The 22,223-nt window shown below is 40.4% G+C and overlaps 1 protein-coding gene across 8 annotated transcripts in view; it reads left to right on the top strand.

The window, feature by feature from the left end:
• Positions 1 to 836: 836 nt before the first annotated feature.
• Positions 837 to 22,223, top strand: part of GPCPD1 (glycerophosphocholine phosphodiesterase 1) — a 47,500-nt gene continuing 26,113 nt past the window's right edge. Inside the window, exons 1-5 of one of the 8 annotated variants that reach the window (XM_075088300.1) lie at positions 837 to 1,005; positions 9,889 to 9,974; positions 14,242 to 14,326; positions 15,210 to 15,294; positions 21,793 to 21,868. In XM_075088300.1, coding sequence (XP_074944401.1) covers positions 9,926 to 9,974; positions 14,242 to 14,326; positions 15,210 to 15,294; positions 21,793 to 21,868 — 295 coding nt within the window. In that variant the 5' untranslated portion in view covers positions 837 to 1,005; positions 9,889 to 9,925. Of the gene's footprint in view, positions 1,006 to 1,448; positions 1,702 to 1,944; positions 2,006 to 2,074; positions 2,126 to 2,266; positions 2,371 to 4,104; positions 4,170 to 6,491; positions 6,514 to 9,888; positions 9,975 to 14,241; positions 14,327 to 15,209; positions 15,295 to 21,792; positions 21,869 to 22,223 lie in introns of those variants that run through there. The other 7 variants (XM_075088299.1, XM_075088307.1, XM_075088305.1 and 4 more) reach the window with 7 other exon arrangements.

Raw genomic sequence — 22,223 nt, 5'->3', positions numbered from 1 at the left:
AGGCCACAAGGTCATAATCCCAAACACTACCTTTTAGAACAGCAAATCTCCCCAGGATCTTCACCCAACAGCCTCAGCTACCCTGAAACAGAGACAAGTATCAGGCTTAAATTTTGACTGCAGCTTCAAAACTCCAGCATGGGCATTCCAACACCAATTTGCCTTGGTGCCATTGCTGTGAAGACATTTTTAGCTGTACCATGAATAACAGCCCTTTGGCTCATGCAAGTGGGCACATGGACAACCGGACCTACAGAGGAACAGGCAGAGCCTGCATGATGGTAGGGTGGCTCACAGGTAGGGGTCACCAGCTATTGCTACGCTGGTAGGGCTAGGAAACCTGCACAGGCAGGGCCTTAGAAAAATGCACATGGAGATTGCTGGCAACCATCATATCCAGAGACCAAAGTCTTTCAAGAAAGGCATACTGCCTGCTCCTTCATATCACAAAAAAAAAGCCATAATGCTTGATACCATGAGCTCACAGCCAGCCTAAGCCACTGTGACCCAATGGCACCTCAAGGAAACAAGGCTACCTCTCCCCAAAGTAGCCCTCACACTCCCAGACTAGGTACTCAGGGGGCAGAGTGATATCAGGGGGTAGGAAGATTGCAGTGAAAGCCTGCCTTACCTCAGCAAAGCCCCTACCCAGCTTCCACCCCTCTGCTCACCCCTGCCCCGCTCGACTCAACTCAGCCCCAGGGCTCTCGAGGAAAAGGCACGGCCTCCTCACCCTCCCTACTCGCTTCTTATTGGCTGCAGTAGGAAAGGCGGGGCCGAAGACACAGGGAGTGACGTGTCCGCAAGGGGAGGTCACGTGGGTCAGCCCCCTCCCCAGGTCGGGCGGGGGCAGTTGGAACCGGTTCGCAGCAGCGCCGCCCCTCGCTGCCGCGCGCTGTCAGGCGGCCCTGGACAGCGGCCGCGGGAGGAGGGGCGGGGAGCCCAGGCGTCACCGCCCGCAGCCCCGCACAAAGGGGTTGGAAAGCTGGTGCAGCCCTCGGCCAGGTCAGTCCACGCCGCGGCGGGGCCCGGGCCCCGTGGGGGTGCGGTGGGGCTCTGTGACGGCAGCAGGGGACGTTTGATCGGTGCCCCTGAGGACACCTGGGGCGTAACGGTTCACGACCCGGTGGCGGGAGGGCGCTGCGGGGAGTGGTGCCGTTCTCCCCTGGGAGATGTCGGGCGGAATGGTGTTCGCCACTTGGTTTCCGATGGGGAGAGCTGCTGGTGCCTGGCCTTGAGGCGAGATGGTGAGGGTGGAGCTCTCCCCCGCCGCGGGCAGGCAGCCGCAAGCCGGGTCCCTGCGCAGCCACCCCCTCCCAATCGTCCAGGTTCCCCTCACCACCACCTCTCCGTGGCCCCGCCCACACCCCGGCTTTCGAGGAAAAGGCATGGTCTTACCCCGCCCTTCCTGCTCGCTGCTTATTGGCTGTGGGAGGGAAGGCGGGGCTGAAGCAACGGGGCGTGACGTGTCGGTAGCGGAGGTCACGTGGGGCCAACTCCGTCCCTCCCCTCCCCAGTTCGGCCGGGGGCAGCTGGAGCTGGTTGGCGGCCGCGCTGCCCCCCTCCCCCGCGCCCCGCGCTGTCAGGCGGGCCTGGGTAGCGGTCGAGGTCCTCGGCCGTGGGAGAAGGGACGGGGAGCCTGGTCGTCGCCGCCCGCGGCCCGCACAAAGGGGTTGGGAGCCGGGAGTGGGTCTTGGCCAGGTCAGTTTGCGCTGCCAGCCGGGTGTCGCGGTAGGGCTGTGCGGCGGCTAGGGGACGGTTGGTGCGTGCCCCTAGGGGGACCTGGGGCGGGCCGGCTCGCGCCCCGGTGGTGGAAGGGCGCTGCGGGAACGGTGCTACTCTCCCCGTGGGCCGCCCTAGGGAGTGTTCATTGGTGTGTCGCGACTGAGGGGCGGGATAGTGCTGGGCCCTGAGGTGAACTGGGGGAGGAGCGCGCGGCTCGGGGAGCGGGACGGCGCCTGCAGCTTTCCCGAAGAGGAATGACTGTGTGTGCCGGGGCGGGGAGGTGGGGATGGCCGAGGTGCCGCACCGCCCACGGCGGGGGCACCGTGCGGAGTGGGGGGCGGCGGGCAGCAGGCAGGCTGGGCTCCCGGCGTTGCGGCGGCTGGGCCCGGGCCATCACCCGGTGAGTGTGGCTTGGCGGGCTGCCGGCCGGGGACATGCCGGGCCAGCATGTCTGTTTGTTTAAGTCCCCGTCGAAAGCCCTCGCCCGGGGCGGTCCTGTGGCTGCCGCATTATGTAAGTGGCCGTGAGGCTGGGACGGGGCGGGCTTGGCGACACGGCGCGCCTCCCGGCCGGGAGCCGGCCGCGGTGCTGCACTCTGCCGGGCTTGCGGTGGAGCAGCCGCGCGCGGCGGGTCGGGAGCGCTCGGTAAGTCCCCGCCAGGCCGGCCAGCGGGGTGCGGCGGTCTGGACGTCCTGCGGCGTCGGTCGGCGGTGCTGTGTGTGCTCTGCTCTTTGTCTCTGCTCTGGACTGAAGGAACACGCTAACAATACTAACGGCTTCTGTTTTAGTATTTTGATCTCATACGGACTGACTAATAAGACAACTCTTGATTAACTTTGTTTTCTGCTTCCTAACTAGGCTGTTGCAGGAAGCTTTCTTTCTTTCTTTCTTTCTTTCTTTCTTTCTTTCTTTCTTTCTTTCTTTCTTTCTTTCTTTCTTTCGGCAGGGTGTTAGCGTTTTAATTCATTAAATCATGCACTGTTAGATGGAGATCAGCCTTCAGAGTATTTTAAATGTTAATGGTAGAGTGAAATAGTTGATCCGTGGCCTTACTTTTTTATCATAAAATATATTTTTCCTTACAGATTCTTATATGTCTTTCTGTTCTAGCGCTGTTGCCTGTAAAATAATTATGGAAAATTTAAAAAACTCAGATGAATCCTATTTGTTTTGAACAGAAGCTGCTAAACTGCCACATAATTATTCTCTTAGTAAAGCAGGTTGCTTCTCAATAACACCGATACAGGCTTTGAAAAATCTTTTAAAAAGTTGTTGTATTGAGTACTGAGAGCTGTGGGGAGCTTTATACATATTATTTTTCCATGTTATTTCTAAGCGAGGGATTATCACGAAGAGCTCAATTACTACTTGGTTAAGATCTTTTCAGCCACGTGTTAGTAATGAGCAACACTTCAGTAAAGAGAAGTCAAACTGAGGCTGTTCTTGCAAATATGCTACAGCTGTTTCCTGTCTTTTTTCAAGAACTTTGCCTGCAAAACTGCTGTGAGCTAGCTAAGACAGAAGTCTGCAGTGGAAAGGAGTTTAAGAAATGCTGAAAACCATTGGGTTCTTGTTATTTAAAACCAAGCAGATGCATTATAGGTGAATACAGTATACCTCGTAGGGGTCCTGTGTCTGATTACCAGGGCTGGCTTAGCCCTGCAAATGGGTAGTTAAATTGGTACTGAAAATAGTGTCTTGAAGATATTTTACTCTATTGCTATATACTAACGTGATGCTGCTTCAGAAATAGTACTCAGGCTTTGCTTCTTTCTAAATGTCAGTATAGCCCTATTAGTAAAATTCCTGCCTTTGAATCACAACAGCACGTCCATATCTTGTATGCAAGTTTGTTTTCTGTCCAGCATTAATACTGCAATGCAGTATGTGAGAGCTGCTGACTTTGTGGCTGTCCTTTCTCACGCAGTTGAGGTGCAGGGGAAAGGAGGGGGCAGAAAGAACCTTCTGGTTGTTTGGGTGAAAATTAAGGAGTTGATGCTGTAATGCTGTTTCTAAAAATTCTCCTTCAGTTGTTAGAGTGAATGTCCTGACAAGCATATCCTCTGATCTTTTTCTAAAATGCAGGTGTTGTCAACTGCTGTTACTTAATTTTATTACATACCTAATTTGTTACTTTAGATGTACTTTATAATATTCTGATACCTTGTTAGGACCAACCACAAGCAACAAAATCTATTCTTCATACTAAAAATTTAATCAGATTTGAATAGATATAATTTAAATACTAAAGGTATAGTCTAAAGTAATGTGACTTGATATTTTATGCTTGAGAGTCTATTGTTGTGAGTAAAAAAAACCCCTGTGTCTTACAGCAGTAGTTTTGTGTGCTGAGGCTCATATCTCCTCTTCTTTGTTCAGCATAGCACCAGGTCTGACGTGTGGTGAATTTTTCTACTGCTGTGTATAGTACAGCTTTCAAGAAGGTAAATGTAAACGCACTACTTTCTCCCACAGTGCATGGCAATATTCAAATGCAGGCTTCCTGAGGGAGGTTGCAGGGGGATGTGGTGCCCTGCCTTGGCCCACTCCTGCCAGCATGCACTTTCAGCTGTTGAATGACTTGCCTGGGACTGTGGCGCCTTTACCCTGATTCAGAGTGGAGTTCGATCTCTCCTTGCTGTTGATAGGTCTCATGAGTCTGTACTTTTAATGTGGAGGATGTCTGCTTAAAATCAGAAAATTAAAAGCAAAAATACTGCAGCCTTCTAGTCCTTGCCCTTTTGATCTTTGTATAAAAAAAAAAAAAAGGAGCAATATTTTGAAATAATTGAGCGTATGTTTACTTTTTGCAGTACCAGTAGTCTGCACTGTGGTCTGTGATGAAATGGGTGCTAATGGTATGAAAGAGCCTGTTTGTGCACAGATGGTCTCTATTTTTCTACAGATAACTAAGCAAATTCAGTAATATAGTGGTTAAAAATATTCTTATGTTAAGAACCAGATGTTTTAAAGTTTTAAAATGCATTATGGGGATATCATGGCACCTAGGTACCTAGATGTCTCATTTTGATTGTCTGTGTAATTACCTTTGAAAAAGGTAATTATACTTTGATATTGATTATCCTCAATGGACTAAGTCCATGCAAAGGGTCTAGGTCTCACATGATCTGGGTCATCTAACTTCTAGGAGCTTAAATGGAGTTGTTTTAGTTCACACTCTATTAGATGCATCTTAGAGAGTATAGAACTTGCAGAACTTTTGATTCCCACCATGTACTGGAAGAGCAGCATTTTGCTTTTCCTTTAATCTTGAAGCTTTTTTTTGTAATGAATTTTGATTATTTTCAATAGAAATCTTCCTTTTGGGCCTCCCCAATTTAGAAAAGTAGTGTAGAATTTCCTGAGGCTTGATCTTTGTCTCCCTTCTCTTCCCCCATTAGTTGTAAATGCATATTTTTCATTCTACTGCTAAGTATAGGCAACCATTCTGCAGCCCTTACAACCAACTCACAGTTGATAAAGCCAGCTTTTCATTCAGATCTATCTTACTGTCATTGCCTAAGGTGTTTCTGCCTAATTTTGAAAGCCTCCTGTCCATACAACAAAAAAAGTTCAAGGCCTTCAGGCTTGTAAATCTCTGCAGTAGGAAAAAATTATCATGTCGTACTTCAAGCCTGTCTCAAACACTGTCCTTAGAGCGTTAGAAGTCAGTGTGTTGCAAACCTATTTGAGGTGCTGTTTAAAAATCTCATTTGAGGGAGAGCATGCCATCTGGCTTTATGAATGCTATGAATTTTTATGAGTTAAAATTTGTTCAGTGTTTGCAAGCTAGGCTATTGTATTCCAGGATTGTCCCAGATTACTTGGTGTGTATTTATCTAAGCCCAAAATACTGAATATAAGAGATGGGACAGCAAACAGCCGATACCTCGTAAAATATATTGGAAAGGTTAAGGAAATTAAGTGTGTGTGCGTGTGTGTAATAATCTACTAAAGCTGAAGGCTCCATGAGGGGGTTTTTATATACCACCAGACCTGTAAGCCAGAAGATTCGAATGAACTTCAAGCTTGGAATTATTGAATTAAGTCCATGTTTTTTACAACAACCAAAAATTGTCATGGTCTTCCCCATCCATTATTACTGTTGCTACCTCATTTTAGAGGAAAGCTATGATATTTTGTGATACATTAATAATTGATTATGTTATGCCAGATGGAGAGTCTGAAATGTCTTCTTTTCACTACTTCCAAGTGTATTTAGGGGTCCATGGTTGTTTGCCTGCACCTTCTAGAAATGCCCTTCTAGAATCAGAAGGGGAGAGCTTGGGTTCCCTATTATTTAGGGAAGTAAATTAAATTCTGTTGCTCTTGTAATCCTTCAGCAGGTCCCCATGAGGAGGAGAAAATTGTGAAAGAAAAGCTTTATAGGCAATATTAGAACAAAGAGTACATATTTTTTCCTCTTTGGTTCAGCCTGCAGGGCACTATGCTTAAAATCTTTGTTGCTTTTCTTTTGGGTGTATGAAGGCAAGTAAGTGGATTTCTGAAATTGCAAGATTCCCAGTTGTTTTTCTTCCTAGCTAGACCATGAGGAAAGCTTTATCTTATGGCAGGGGAACCAAGATTTCACATGACCCTACCTACTAGGCTGTTCATCTTGCCCCTGCTCTGGAAGCCTTGCACACATCCTATATTATACAGTGAGGTTGGTTGATGGGCAGGGTTACCCGAGTCAGGCTCTGGAAGGCAGGTCAATACAGCCCCAGGACTCAGAGTGTTGCTGCTGTGTGGTCACCATCTACTTGGGAAGCCTCCAGAGGCTGAAAGGTAAGGGTTTGCTGTGTGCGAGGAGGAGACTGTGAGAGAATTGTACTGTGACATGGTGGGGAAAGGAACACGTGTCTGTTGTAAAAGCAAGAATAACTAGGTAGAGAAACACACTTTTAAGTGAAGTGCTGAATGTCTACCTGGGTGAGACCTCTGTTTCTCATGAGGACGTGACTGAGATTCGAGTGTTCATTGCTTGTTTACATGTAGTTGCAGTACATAAAAGCTGACCAGAGGGAGGAAGTGGGACATAGGATGAGGGGCAATTGTTTGCACCCCAAGCTAACATTTGGACACATGTAGTTGCAGCAGATATGAATTCAGTTTTAATACTTTGGAACCCAAACGTTGCTTAAAAATCCTTTTCCCACAAGGACGTCTAGTTTGCAAATCTACTAGGTTGACTTGGTTAATGTTTGCTGATTAGGAAGCGTTTAACATACTTGATATAACTGTTTTAACTTGTTTCAGTTCTCCTAAGCAGACAGTTACAATCTCTGAGCTGAGGATTCTTTGTTTTCCTGAACAGTCTACCTTTACAGGTGTGGGGAACAGAGAGGATTTTGTTGTTTGTCGGCTGCTTTGGTGAGGAAGTGCTGAAAGACTGAACATAGGGTTTAAAAGATTGCCTGACATCTACTGGTCAGAAGATTTGATTGTCTAGGATTTCTTGTCATCTCTCTCGGGGGAATTAAACTACTCCCTCTTCTCAGGAACCATCAGTAACTAGATGGTTAAACTTACGCTTTTTTCTCTTAAATAAAGCATTTTCGTATCGTGTCTTGAGAGTACAGAATGCTTTCTAAGTGCATGATGATACACAACCCAGGCTTGACTCACTAGCAAAAAGCAGATCTATTTTTTCGTTGCTGTGTGTTTACATCCAGTGCTCTGCTAGAAGAGATGTTTCTTCAAAATGAGCGGTAATACCTTGACCCTAAATGTGAATGTAAGCGCAATATCTGTAGTTGGAGTTCTGCTAGAAAAATCATGCCTGTGTTTGGTAACATACACTAGAGCGTTTCTTCTGCTGGTATACATCCCTTGGGTAGGTTGAGTAGGTCTTTAAGAATTCCAAGAACTTTACAAAGTCAGTTTATTGAAATCCCCTTACAGTTAACTACTGTTACATAGAAAAGTAATATTCTTTTTGCTAGGCAGTTTAGAAAAGCCCACAAATGTTTTGCAAGGAGGTACACAGAATTTTTACCAGATTTGCTAAGAGCTTTAAAGACTTAATAACAGGATTTCGGATTTTCTCTAGGAATGGATGGGTAGTTAATTAAATTAGAGTAAGACAGACATTCTGTTTTGTGTCCATTTTAATTTTGGGTCATGTTGCATTGGCTGTGGAGACAGCTTTTTTTACAAGGCAAAAGCCTGATCTTCCTTTGGAGAACTGGGTTCAGGCTTCAGCTGTCACCTACCTGCTGTGTAGTCTTTGGCAAGGAATTTTTGCCTACCTCATCTGCCCTTTGGCTCTTCTGCCTTTTCAGTTAAAGGATATCCAAGCAAGGATGGTCTGTGAACACAGCCAAGGCTGGTGTCATAAATGCACAATAGTACTTCATATTCTCTGCTTCAAAGTGAGATTTTTGTGTCATATTGGACCAGTTTCACAAGTCCAATTTTAGTTTCAGTACTGAAACATGCTACATTTATGTGTCTATAAATAACTGCTAAAATTAAATGCTAGAGTGTGTCACTGTTAACATACAGTCCAACTAATGACGCACACATTACAAAGTTCATAAAGGGTGTGCCCTTCATGGAATTCCTGTTTATTAAGTGTGCTTATTTCTAGCTTCAGTAGTTTGGGATTTTATTATTTACAGAAATATTACTTGTAAAAGTTTACATGCAGAATTGGAATATATGACTAGAAACATCTATACTGCTATAATTTTCTTGTTCTCCTTTTAGTACTGAAAAGTCATCTCTCTTGACATGGAGAGAGTGAAATAAGGGAGGAGAAAAAGGAATGTAAAGGCACCAATAGTTAAAAAGGAATAGATTGAGAGGAGGAGGAGGACAAGATCCAGGAGAAAAATTGTAGGTGTTTAAACTTCAGACCTTAACTGTTTGATTGCCTGGGAGGAATGAGGATTGTCTGAGCTTTTTGTTCTCTGTATTTTTTCCTACTTGGTATCAGACTTTCTTTAGCTTTTCTTGCTTTCAAGGCTTCTGTGAAACTACCCTATGCCCTTGCAAGGCAAGTGCTTGTAATAGAGCTAATGAGAGGTAGATTGCTCTCTAATGCGTTAGTTCTCCTTGTTGTTATGATTAAAGCTATTACTAAAGGGTTGATGACCAACATTGCACAATAATAAACTGGATTTGTCCTGTTCAAAAATAGCAATAAAAATATTCTACTTGCTTGGTTTAAAAAAAACCAAAAACACAACCAACAAAAAACCCACAACACCTAAAACAAAAAAAAAACCCAACACAGTGATGGAAAGAAATTAGTTAGTTGAGAGCATTGCAAAGTTAATTTTGCATATAATTATTTGCAACCCATGTCCAACAGAATATACTTGGGTGATGACAGTCTAGCAATGTTTGGACTTGGACTTCGATTTACTTTAATAAATAATATAACATTAACAGTGTTTCTGCTGTAATGGAGAGAGTGGGATTCTGCCAGCTTTCCATCAAGTTACTGGGTATTAGAGGAGAGTAGAAAATTGAAGAAGGGTCAATTCTCCAACTACTGTCCTGTCTGCAGAGGCTATAGGTGGTCCCTTCCTGCTATAGTGTTTTAAAGTCTGCTTGGTGCTTCTAGTCGCTGGTGCTCCATATGAAAGGCTGGGAGTATTGGTAGGGGTGCAGAGTCCAAGGTGATGAACAACTCACTGCCTGTGACAGCAGAGAACTGTCATCTGTCATGCGTTCTTCCCCTTTTTCTTTCAAGGTGGTAGTGCTTATCTATGGAACTGCTTGTGTTTTGAAGAGGATACTGAAAAATATCAAAGGGAGACAGTCAGAAGTTACTGCTTGCCAAAGGTCATAATCTTAAATGCATTATAATAAAACTCCCAGTGGCCTCTTTGGGAGCAAAATTAGTCAAAATGGGGTTTTGAAAAATATCAGCTTGAGACTGATGAATGCTGCATGATACCAATACTTGCATATGGTATTTGATTTAGTAGGCTTTTCCTTGTGCCAGTGTTGCAGCAGTGTCTTCTGCAGCTGGATGCTATTTTCTGGGGCTGCTGCTGGTTTTAGAGAGCTTTCTATTTTTGCTGCTTACTCAAACAGTAACATCACTAGTGGCTTGCATTCCTATAAGTGGTGTGATTCGTGTTTCCTCTTAGGACAGCAACAGATGTGGCATTGTTCCTGAAATGTAGTATCTTTTTCCTCCCACTATAGGAGATTTCAACTATCCTGAGACAAAAGTTCTGCAAGCATGACCTCTTCTCAAGTCACTTTTGAAGTAAGAGGACCATCAGTACCAGGTACCAAACTGTGCGTTCTCCTTTTTGTATGGTTTAACTAGAAGAAAACTGAATAGAAGAATGTTCAAAGGCTGCCTTTTCTTTTTTTTCAGAGGTAAAAGAACATGTCAGTTCAAATATCAAAATGATAAGTCATTGTAAAATACATTAAGACATTTCACATAGGAATTTGAAGATCAGATTTGGGAATTAATTTTTGTTTGACAAAAAAAGGTAAAATTTCATACTATGCTAGAGATTTTGATGCTAACTGAAATGGTTATGATTGTTTTAAAGCCCGCGTTCTGTCTCTAGTATCTCTTTATTCCATGGGAATGAGTATTTGCATTCTGGACCATGATAGTCAGGCATGCATTGATGCGTTTGTTCTGTTCTTTTATTCTCTCTCCATCCCGGTTGAAAGTTCTCCATAACAACATGTGACTTCTACTAGGAGTTAAGGACAGAAAGAATATGCAGCTTAGTTCAATATTCTATTTGTACAAAAATAACTTCTTTAATCTAAATGAGGAACACAAGGTGTCAGATCATGTAAAGCACCAAGATTCATTGTTGAAAAATTTTCCTATTTACTTTGACCTTCATCTTTAGGAACTTTGAAGGAAGGTCGCCATAAAAATAATAGGTGGTTGCCTAACAACCAGATGAACGTAGGAGCATGTACAGATTGGCAAAATTCCTGTTACAGACAAATAGCAGATGGCAGAAGCATCTGTTGTAGTTGGGGAAGAAAAATGATAAAAATATTTAAAAAGTTTTGACATCTGTCCCGTGTTAGACCTCTCCTGTTTCTCCTATTTGATCGGCAATTTGGGAACTAAACATTGACACCCAATGTGGACGTGAAGCCTTTAGTAAGGAGTAATGTTTTTATAGCATTCTGGAGAAAACTTTAAAATCCAAGAATAAATTGACCTTAGATCAAATGAGGCACTAGTCTAGCTATATAATGGAGTATTACAAGCCATGCTCTTTTTGCCCTGTTTAGTGTTGCTTCCACTGTTCTCATGGCACTGTCACTAGCAAAGTTGACTTTGGATGTGTAACTTTTACTGATAATATCTGCAACAGTAAATAGGATTAGAGAGAACTAGATCCTGCCTTAGTGGCTGGTTGCAAAGTATTACCTGGAGATACTTGTCATATGTATAGCATAAAGAGATGACACAGAAGGTTGCTTCTGCTTATGACAATATTGACACTGTTGGTTTTGAATGGGAAGAAGAGTTTTGTGAGAGAAGCAGATTTTCAGAGCTATCAGCAGTTTTACAAACAGCAAAACTTCCAGTTTATCTGGAAATGTCATGTACTGATTTTTGTCAGATCACCATGGTGTGTAGTTAGTCGGTGAGACAAGAATCCTCACCTTGAGCATTAACGTGCTCCCTGTGTCCTCATCACTGTCCCTTCCTGTTGATGTCAAACCCACTGGTTCCAGGCTAACTGGCAGGATAAAAGGGCATCACCAGCATAGGAATGATGACTCACTCCCTCTAGGCAAACCACTTCTGGACTCCACATTGGTCATGAAGCCTGACACGTTGACATAAGCTTTTATATATCTGTGATATGGAGTGCTTCATTTTTGCCTCATCCTAGTGGAAGGAAGAGGGTCATTGGTTATTGGCTGTGACTCCATTAGGTCTTCATCGGGACACAGTCCCATACGAAGAGGCTGCTAGGTGGCCAAATATTAGCTAATATGAAATAAAAAATGGAACTGTACACAAAAATTCTGCTCCAACAGAGCTGGTTGGAGTGGAGAGATTACAACATCAGTGAGGCTGTTACAACCCTTGAGACTGGGCAGAAGGCTTGGAGTAGCTTCCTCTTTGCTGTAGCTGAAGAAGCTCTGCCAGTAGCAGTATTGGATTCCCTGGCAAGGGGAGAGGGAGAAGTTGAGGACCCCGAGCTTAAAACACGAAGCAAAACCCCGCTGAGTTTAGAGGTGCCTTTGAAAAGGCAGTTCCAGTTTACTCTGTATTTCTCTTGTGCCTTTCCTGGGATAATTTAAGCAGCATTTTACAAATCCTGATTCACCCTTGGAATGTAATTGTTGGAGTGGTTTAGGGGTGACCGTGCATCTTGTTCAAATGTTGCCTTTTGTATTTTGTACCTTACTGAGTGATAAGTATGCACTGAGTGTTCACACTTTTTTGTTTGTTTAAAAAAGACGACCAGAAAACTATTCCAGCTAGCTGCTACTAAGAGGAAGGAGTTTAGGTGTCACGTAGAGATTGGCTGGTGTATACACTAAGATGTACTAAATGCTGCTATTTTAAAGGGATATTAAAGGAATTTTAGTTTATCTTTAAAATCTCTAGTCAAAAATTCTAACTCTGTGGTATTCAGGTGATCTTCCCTCCCCCTATTATCTCCTTCCTGCAAAAACGAACCAAAATGTGCCTCAGTGTAGAGTGGAAAAGGTAAAGCACCTGACCTAGGCAATTGTGTGCAGGGAATTGCATAGTAAGTAAACCTATACAGCTGATTTTTGTCTGTATTTGTATGTTTACAGTGAACATCCAAAAAGCTTGGATTTTTTTTTAATGGTTCGGAACAAAAGATTTTCTAAAATAAGGGATGTAGTTCAAGATGTTCTAAAAATTATTTCAGTAAGTTGTTTTTAGGAACAAATTACCTTAATTACTGGATTTTGTAGATTTTTTGCAACCCCTGGGTCTGCAGGGGTTTCTTTCATAAACAAGCCTGGTTGCTTAGATTAACCTGTATAGCTGGAAAACGTGGACACAAATTTAGAGGCGTAAGTACATCCTCAAGACTCTTATTTCAGACTTGAAGTTCCAGCTATGACATTTAGCTTAGTAAAAGGTAGTATATCTTTGTATATATCTTGCCTCCTTTGTATCTTCAGTTTATTGTGGCTCCAAGACTATTGCTACTGCTTTACCAGTTTGAGAACATGAAATCGCCATCACAGATGTTGTATCTTGCTTTTGTTAAGACTGGTGCTTTTTTAAATCTTGGAGTTTTCAGCTATTGATTTGATCCTTGCCTTTTCCTATTGAGGCACGCAGGATGTTTCTGGATACTCTCTCCCCTTTTTCTCAAATGGTTGTCATTGTGTGTGTCGTCCGTCGTCGTCATCGTGTCTGTTCCCCCCCCCCCCGCCCCCCCCGCCCTGGCCATTAGGGGCTAGTTTAACTGAACTTCCTTATGTCTGCTTTGGTTTAAGGGTTATTTTGTCTGAAACTTTACATTTACGCATTTCCTGTTAGAGGCTGAAGAAAATGTCAGTATTTTTTAATTCCATTTTACTTAGAAGTTGCTCCAATAATCTGGTAGTTCTTACATTTTGCATAGCAAGACTAAAAGGCTAGGCAGATGGTGCATAAATGTACTTTTAAACTCTACAACATTATTTTTAGACAGAAGAAAAAAATTTGTTGAAACCCTGTAAAAACAAAATACTAATTTGTCCTTTCCATTTGTATTTATCCTTGTTTTTCTTAGTGGGGTGTGTATACATATAGGTTTTATATTAAAAACAAAGATAAGTTGCAATGTTAGGTTGAACTCCAGGATATCCCAGAATCAAGCATTCTTATACTACTGTAATCTTTTGTGTTCTTTCCATATGTATGTATATATGCATTAGGGTAGACAGAGTGTAACAATTTAATGGTTTGGTTTTTTTTTGTGTAACAACGTTATGTTTTTGTATCAATAAAACAGAAAACATAGCAGCAAAATTAATTTTATTTCTCACAGGAATAAAATTAAATGGATGTGTTGTCTTGATAATGATGCTAGCAACCTTGTATTTGCCTGCATTTTCTACATGATTGGTATGAATTTCAGAGTTACGTTACTAGACATATGTTACCTCAGTACTGTGTGTGTACATTATATTAAAGTATATTAAACACACACCACACCCCCCCCATACAGTAGGTAGGAAAAAACCTGGCTCATCTTGACAATAAGTGTTTTACAGTGAAAATCTGCCTGCGGCATTTTCAGAGATTTTTGAACAGTATTACTGCAGGAGGATTTGGAAGCCAACCCTTTTAAGGGCTGGAGTTGTCAGTAGTCCCTCTCTCAGTGAGGTCTTACTTTATGACGGAGAAGAAAACACTGTTGTAATTTTGGGGGTGGCAGTGGGGAATTCTTTCTGAACCAAAAAGAGGGAGTTTGGATGGGTGTTTAAATTATTTGAAGGTTTGACCATGTAGGCTATACTCATTAATTCCATATAGGTTTGGGTAGTGATGATTGTGGCGTTTTTCTGTTTGGGTGTTTTTAGGAGAGGTTTTCGCAATATGCGGGAGCTGCAGTGCTTTGGGAAATTGGAACCCACGAGTTGCAGTGGTCCTCCAAACTGATGATCGGTAAGTTGGGTGAATTTTTTTGTTTGTTTGTGCCCTTTGAAGTAGCTGGAGTTCTGGAGCAACAAATTTATTCTGGCTTTGAGTTTGTAAACTATTGAGCTACACATACTGTTAGTATAACTCTCTAGAATGTCTTGTGTTGCCCTTAAACATTTTCTTAAGACACATTCCTAAGCGTTCAAAATATTCAACTTGGGTATGCCCTTCTAGTTACAGATGACGTTTCTACCATTGTGGCTAGCATATTTCAGTAGTTTAGTTGTAGATATTTTGATAAGAAATTGCTATGGATAATTTTCAGTCCATAACTATACAGCAAGTCAAAGGAAATGTTTATAGTGTTTACTTTCTTTTTAACCTATACAAGTTTTTATTTATATTATTATTATTATAATAGATTATTTAAAATGAGAGTTGCATTAAAACTCTTAAGTGGTTTGTGTGTGTATAAACATGTACATGAAGAAAGTTTAAATACAGTGGAGGAATTCAGCGTTCTCTTAATATGGTGCCCTGTTTGTATGATGCAGGAAAATAGGGCTCGCAGGATGTATTTATAATTGTCAGTGACTTGCTGTGTTATCTTGAATGAGTCCGTGAATTATTTCATCATGTATTCTCCATCTATTAAATGATGATGAGAATTCTTGCTCCATTAGAGCGTTTCGGATCTGTAGATTAGAAAGTGCAATTTCAGTTCTAAGTATTGTGTTTTGTGCATGTTTGGGTAAGTTACCTTGTAAAAACCTTTCTTGCAGCAATATGCTAAACTTTATTTTAGAATATCACTTAGGACAGATATATGTCTGAGGTGGCTCTTCAGCTGTGTTTTGAAACTGTTCTCTGGTGGTTTTTTTTTTTTCCTTTTGTCCCCCTCCCACAGTCAATTATGGAAAGCTACTGTAGAGCTTCCTAGAGGAGTTCCTGTTTGGTATCGGTATTTTAAAGGGTACTTCCTAGAACCTAAGGTATGTACAACCTTTTCTATTTTAAGTTGACTCATCCTTAGTAAAAAATTCTCTTATTTGAAGTAAAAAGGATTTTCAGAGTTAAACTTGAGTTTTTACAAGTCTTAAATTGCAACGTATGAAACATGAAAATACTTGTGGAAATACAAACAGTTTGCTTCTGGAAATACATGACCATATGCTGTTAATTGAAGTTATTTTTGTTAAATTGTCTTCTCTCTTTTACTAGTGTTAGTGTTTTAAAAATTCCAGTGATAGCGAAATACCTGACATTATTATAAAGCTTAAATGATGTGGTGAAGTCCTCATTAGGTATAGCGGGTCTGTAACAACTTCTACACCTATAACAGAATATGGTCTTCAGCAGGGCAAGGATGTCTAGCATGGAAGGAAGCAATAACAGGAGAAAAATGGTTAGTGTGAGCAGGTGTATTTAAATTTGCCTCATCTACTGCAGTTTTAAAAATTACCATGGATTTCACACACCACAGATTTCTTTGTGAAGTCTGAGAAGTATTAACTAGCTTTTGTGCTGCATAATTAACACACATTAATCTCTTGGAGTGAAAAGGCAAAACAAGAAATGGGGCATCCCAGTGTTTTCTCTAGGTTTGTATATAGGTTTTTGCATGACTTGGGGTGGGGGGGGAACCCCAAGAGACAGACACAGACGTGTTTTTACTGGTTTTGATGTCAAAGTTACATATGAATTGAATGTATGTGGCAGTATACTGGTCTGTAGAAATTGTACCAGAGTAAGGGGGAAGTCCCTCAGACTACGGATGAGACTGCATCCAGAAAAAAGTTGGACTAATTTGGGAAAATAAGCGGCTGCTCTTTAACTGTTTTTCTTAATAGCAAGTAATAACTGTAAGAAATAATGTATTTAAAGCTGTCTTTCCTGTCTGTCTTACTCTGTTAATATTCTGTAGCTGTTCACCCTGGGTTCTTCATTGAAATTGGGATTGTGAAGGCTGTAGCTAAATGTGTCAAGGAGTCGTAGAATCATCTGGTCTATATTTAAATATTTTAAATTACTGTCAAAAGCCTGTAAGTTTTTGTGAGCTGGACATTCTTTCAGTGAAAAAATATTTGCCAGAGGTATCATCTCAGTGAAGGATACTAATTGTAAATGAAACACAAGAGACTGCATTCTGTTTTTTTTTTATTACAGCATGTGAAATAGTCTAATCTGAAACTGATGTTTGAATTGTTGTTCTGAGGCAAGAGAAGGGAAGGCCAATAATAGATTTTTTTTTTTTGAGGTCAAACTGAGGCCAAAAGTAGATCAGTTCTTGCAGCCCATCAGCTCTGATGGGACTAATTCTTTTTTTTTTGCAAATGCCTGTAAGTTTAAAATGCAAGCAATAGTACACTAGAAAAAGCACACTTAGTGAGAACAGATTGGCAGAAAATGTGCTCATAGACAACACAATATCAATTTTATTATTTGAAAAAGTTTACAATATGTATTGGTGAGTGTGTTTCTTTAAGTAGGTGCTCTGTATCGTGCACGCTTTATGTACCGTGTGATGCAGAGTCTGCCAAGGTAAGTATAAATTTTATGGAATACCAGCATAAAGAGCTACTGTCTATAAAAAAAGAGGAAAAAAGAAAACCACCCTACAAAACAAAGTGTGTGAATTGCCAGGGTACATGGTTATCCACTTAGCCTGTACGTGTTAACTGCACAGGACTTTATTTCTCATAACATACAGTCTTTTGAAGAAAAGAATTCCAGCTACAATGTTTTCTTCCCCTTTCTGTAAATTTTTTGAAGAGCAATGAAAAAGCAGGATCCCTTCATTCTAACAGGAATATAATGCACGGTATAGTGCAAATGAGCCAGTGTGTGGAGAACTTCAGCATTAACAACTCTGATAAGGAGAAGATACTTCTAAGTTAAATTATTCTGATTATTCTAATTATTTTCAGTAATTTTTTTCATCAGTCATTGCATGTGATAAATCTTCTAAATTTGATAGGCTTGCAATATATGATCCTTCAGACACTGTTAGCGTTTATATCAGTACAATTGTGTGTGATGGCCTTCAGTAGGATAACTTAAATACTTTGAATACTTAATATATATGAATACGTAATACTTAAATAAATGTTTAGGTTTCATATATTCAGACTTCAGCATATATTTAATTTGGCACCGCATAATTGAGTAAATCCTGCTGAAGACAATTCCAGCTGAAGTTACTGTTCCCTTCCTTTCTGTATCAACTGCATCTTTGAAGATGCTTGAGATAGATGTGGTAGCAAAGCTGGGGGTGATATATGTTTGTACAGAGAAATGATAGTTCTCATACTATCTAAAATATTCCTACAGACTAGATGTGGCAATACATATAATAACTCACATTTTGGAAAAAAACCAAATAAGTATTTTTTAATCTCCCTTTAAAACAAAAAAGTCATCATTTGATCTCGGTTAAATTATGTTGCTTGAAGGATAGTACGATGTCATGAGAAGTTGGTTTGCTTGCACCGAAGCATTTTGGTGTTACCAGATTGTGATTATGTAAATAGAGCTTTTTAAAAAATACATAATATATTAAAATGTATAGAATATTTGTAGGAATGCAAATAAATGAATGTATATACAATGAACTTTTTACTATAAAGTTGGTGCAAGTCTTGGCTCCTGCATATCCAGAGCTTTTACTATGTTGTAAACACTTTAATGATGACATAAGTTGTCTTAAGCATTTTTAAAAGAAAAGTAAACACACATAATGAAATAAGACAGTAATTTAAACTATCTTGTTCAAGGTTTGTTCTTTTCTTAAACATAGGCCAGTACCAATTAACTTACTGTGAGGATCTTCCCATGTGTTATTCTGCATGTATCTTCTGTTTGTTCAGCGGGAGGGGGAGAACCAAAACCCCCTTGTCTGTAATTTGTCTTGTCTGTATAATATGTTGTAGGAGAATGCTTTGATATGTATTGTTTGCGTGATGCATATTTGAAAGTCTTCGTAAGGAAAATACATACCTTATTCTGTTATGCGATGTTCTACATTTGTTTTTCCAACAGTAAATAAGCATGGAAGTTTAGGGTTATTTCTTTCAGGGGAAGTGTGAAATAACTAAGCTATCCATGCATGTAACCGGACTTCTAAAACTGAATTGGTGAACATTTTTCACACTTGTGAGACTATTACTTAATTATAGAGATTTCAAATGAGATTTAAATTTACCTTTCTAAAATGTAAATAAATCAGATCCAATTAGTGCCTGGAATATAGTATTAAAGATGAAACTTAGGTCTAGACTCAGTAATTTCTTTAATATTGGAATGCCTTAGAAAAGCTTTTGCTAGACTAATAACCCATGGTTAACATGATAATAACAAAGGAGCACTTCTGCTGTGACTGTGCTGAGATAGCAGATTGTGTGTTAAAGTCTTACTTGGAAACACTAGAGCTATAAAATCTCTATTTAGCCCAGGACTTCCTGGCAGGTGACTTAGATGTGCTGTTGGCTTGCAAAGTTAGTTAAGATGGCGTAATGGCTTCGATGGATTGTTTGCTTTTGTGCTTAATTATTGTCTCTTACGTGGTACAGAAATCCAGGGAGATTTTTGTCAGAAATCCAGCAACAGCAGTTAAGTCTAGTTTAATTGTTTCATGTTCTTGAAGTACGTTAATATTCTTGAAAATAGTTTTAAGAAGTGCAGGTGGATAAATGTAGTTACGGGTGGTGTTTTTAAGATGAATTTTTTTCCTAATGCCTACTCTGATATGTTGCCTTGGATGAAGGATTTTGGAACTGGCCTCCTAAATAGTTATTTAAACATCCACAGAAGTCCTTTCATTTTAATTGTAGTGGGCACCTTATGCAGAGTGCATGTCAGACTGCTTTGAACCTCTGGAACATTATGCTTAATAGGCATTTTACCCTGCATTTCAAAAGTGTCTGATGATTACCAGGGGATGCCCCAGCTTCTGAAAATGTAAGAGGACTTGATTTTTTTAGAAATTTCTTGAATGACCTTTAAGAGCTTTAAAATTGTATCAGATGTTCAGCTGAATATGAATCAAGCAACATAACTTTGACGTATTTGCTTCTAAAAAAAACATTCAGTTAGTAGAGAGGGATCCATGCCATAACAGTGCCACTTACTATAGTCTTAGTGTACTGCCCACTGGGATGCTTGATGTGACATTTGGATAGGTGCTTTTTTAAGACTGTCCTAGCAGAAGCTAACTTCTTAGGTAACGTTAGCATACTCTGAATATTGATGACACATCATATACGTCTGCTACAGGCTGATCTGAACTAGGCTGCTGTTCAAATGTGGTCAGTATATGCCACTGAAATTACATCAGTATTTTAACCTCATTGTAACAATGGCTTCTGTTACATGTATTTAAAACATTATTTAAATGCCTATGAACGCAAAGACAGCCTGAGCAGGGACTGTGAGAGGGCTTTCGGTCATGTCTCTGCCTGTTCTCTAATCCATTGCCATTTTTTTCCAGGTAGCTTTGCTTGGCTCTTATTACTATGGAAAGTGTTGAGGGTTCCTGGGATTAAAAGCATAACCAGCTCACTGTATTCCTTTCAGGGGATGAAATTTTGCTGAATGTATCCAGCATGTTGTGCTTTTTGTTGGGATAATGTTACTCATTCTCATTCATAATCTTAGAACCTAAAACTAAAATGTACAATTACAGTAGTGTAAGAAACAGACTGGTATTGCTATTTTAATACAGTATGTTGGGGGTTTCTACCGGGAAAAACCTTTGCTTACCTCTTGAAGAAAACAGCTTAATCCATGTTAGGACAGACTTGCATACCCCAGGTTCGCAAGCTACAAGTTCTGTATGTGTTTATGGAAGTTGCTTTTGGAGGGTTTCCAGGCCTGCATGATATCAGGAAATGGTAGCCTCCCTTCTGGCAAACACAAGGTTTTAGCTTTGGAAGCTGAGATTGTGACATGCAAGTGTGGATCTGCTGTGAAAGAAGGGTGAAGAAACTTCTCATCATTTACTTTTCTGGAAGTCTGTAAGAGTGATCATTGTGGCAGCAATGAGGCGATGGGAATTAAAACTGCACTATAACAGGAATAAACAGAATAGTATCATCTTATTTGTATTTACATGCATTCTATCTTTAAAGCAGAACTTCAAGCATATGTATTTTATTCTGAAATGACCCTTATGTATAGATGCCTCTGAATTCATTAGAAAAATTGCTTTTAATTAAGACTCACAGAGCAAACCTGTCTTACTGAGTGCTTTTTAAATATTTGGCACTTGCTGTTAATTCATCCAAAAGCGTACTAGATAAAATGTGTTTGATAGATGTCAAGAAATCCCATCTGCTGCTAAGGAAGTTATTCAGTGAACCGTAAGATAACAAAGCATTATGGTACTGTGTAATTATACTGCTGAGTTTGAAGCTTGTGTGGATGTCCCTGTTTGATCAGAGATCTATTTAAACAATACCTGAAGTACTGGGACAAGTTGGCATTGAAGCTTCTGGCAAAGCAAGTTTTTTTGGAAGTAAGAGTTACTTAGGCCCAAAACACCAGAATGAAAAAATGCCGCTATTTGTGGTTCTTACGACTGATATGAACAACTGCGCAATGTTAAGGGGAACTTCTTAGGGTGACTGAGCTGGAAATTGGGTATGTTCTTTCTGTTGTTAGCCAGTGGTTACCTAAAAGCGTTAACCTAGCTATCTCAAATTGTTCTGAAAGAAGAGATTGAGTTACTGTTCTGATTATCTGTCTGACTCTTAGCTATGTTTGTCAGCAAAAGTAGTCTTTTGAGGGACAGTAACTTCTTATTTGGTCAAAGAACCTAATTTACCCTGCTCCAAATTGAATAGACTGTAGGGGCCTCGCTGCTGGCCGACTGGATTGTATGGGTGTCTTTTTCCTTCTGAGGCAGAAAAATTCCAAATATATATGTTTTAATTAGATGGTAAATAACTTGCTTTTCTGTACCACAACTAAAATAACTTTGTTTTATAGCCTTTGAATTAGTCAAGCAGATTTTGAGGGAGAACCCACCCCTGCAACTGTTAACTGCATGAGTAGATGCTGAGTCCTGGTTGGAATTATAGGTGTGGGATGTCTTTTCATAAATTGTTGCTGTAGTATCCGAAGAAAAAAGCAAGCACACTTCATGAGTTCAGAGAGAATTTTTTTTGTATCAGAAGGAAACTGAAGTATTCCAGTGGAGTAGCTGTAAGCAGTAAAGATTTTATTATTCCATGTAAATTCCCCACCCTGTCAGACATCACAAGTTTTGTTGTATGTATATCTGATAGTGTCATCAGCAGTTGCAGGGGTAAGAAACAAGCTTGATCTGTTTTCTTTCTTTCTCTTTCATTCTTTCTCTCTGTCCCCCTCTTTCTTTCTTCTCCTTCTTTCTTAAATCTGTGAGTTTAGTTTGCAACCATCCCAAACAGCTTCATGGGTAGAAAATCAGATATAACAAAAGAAATTATTGCAGACATTTAACTTTTAAATTACAGACTATCGATGGTCCCTGCGAAGTCATAGTTCACACGTGGGAGACTCATCTACAACCACGATCAATTACCCCTTTAGGTATGGGCATCAACTGCATCTGTTTGAGGCATATGCATAAGATTGCTAATATGCTGCACATTGGTTTAGAGGGATTGATAACTATAGTGTTAAAATACTTAAATTTATTAATGTGTTGAAGGTATAAACTTTTTCTTTGCACAACATGGGCCTTACTCTCAAAATACATATATAAATAAGTGGCTTAAAAATGGAGTGGATGTGAAATTCTTTGCTACCATCCCTAAGATTATGTGGGTTGTTTTTGTTTTTTTTATTAATTTGGAATGGTTATAATTTTCAGTAAGTTTAATTCTTTGAGACTAAGGATCCATATAATTTTTTTCAGAGAAAATGTGGGATGGGGGAGGGTGTG

This window comes from Phalacrocorax aristotelis, chromosome 3 (genome assembly GCF_949628215.1).
Source record: "Phalacrocorax aristotelis chromosome 3, bGulAri2.1, whole genome shotgun sequence".
NCBI classification, from domain to species: Eukaryota; Metazoa; Chordata; class Aves; order Suliformes; family Phalacrocoracidae; genus Phalacrocorax; species Phalacrocorax aristotelis.
Note: the sequence above shows the minus strand (reverse complement) of the source record. Positions and strands in the feature narration are given on the sequence as shown.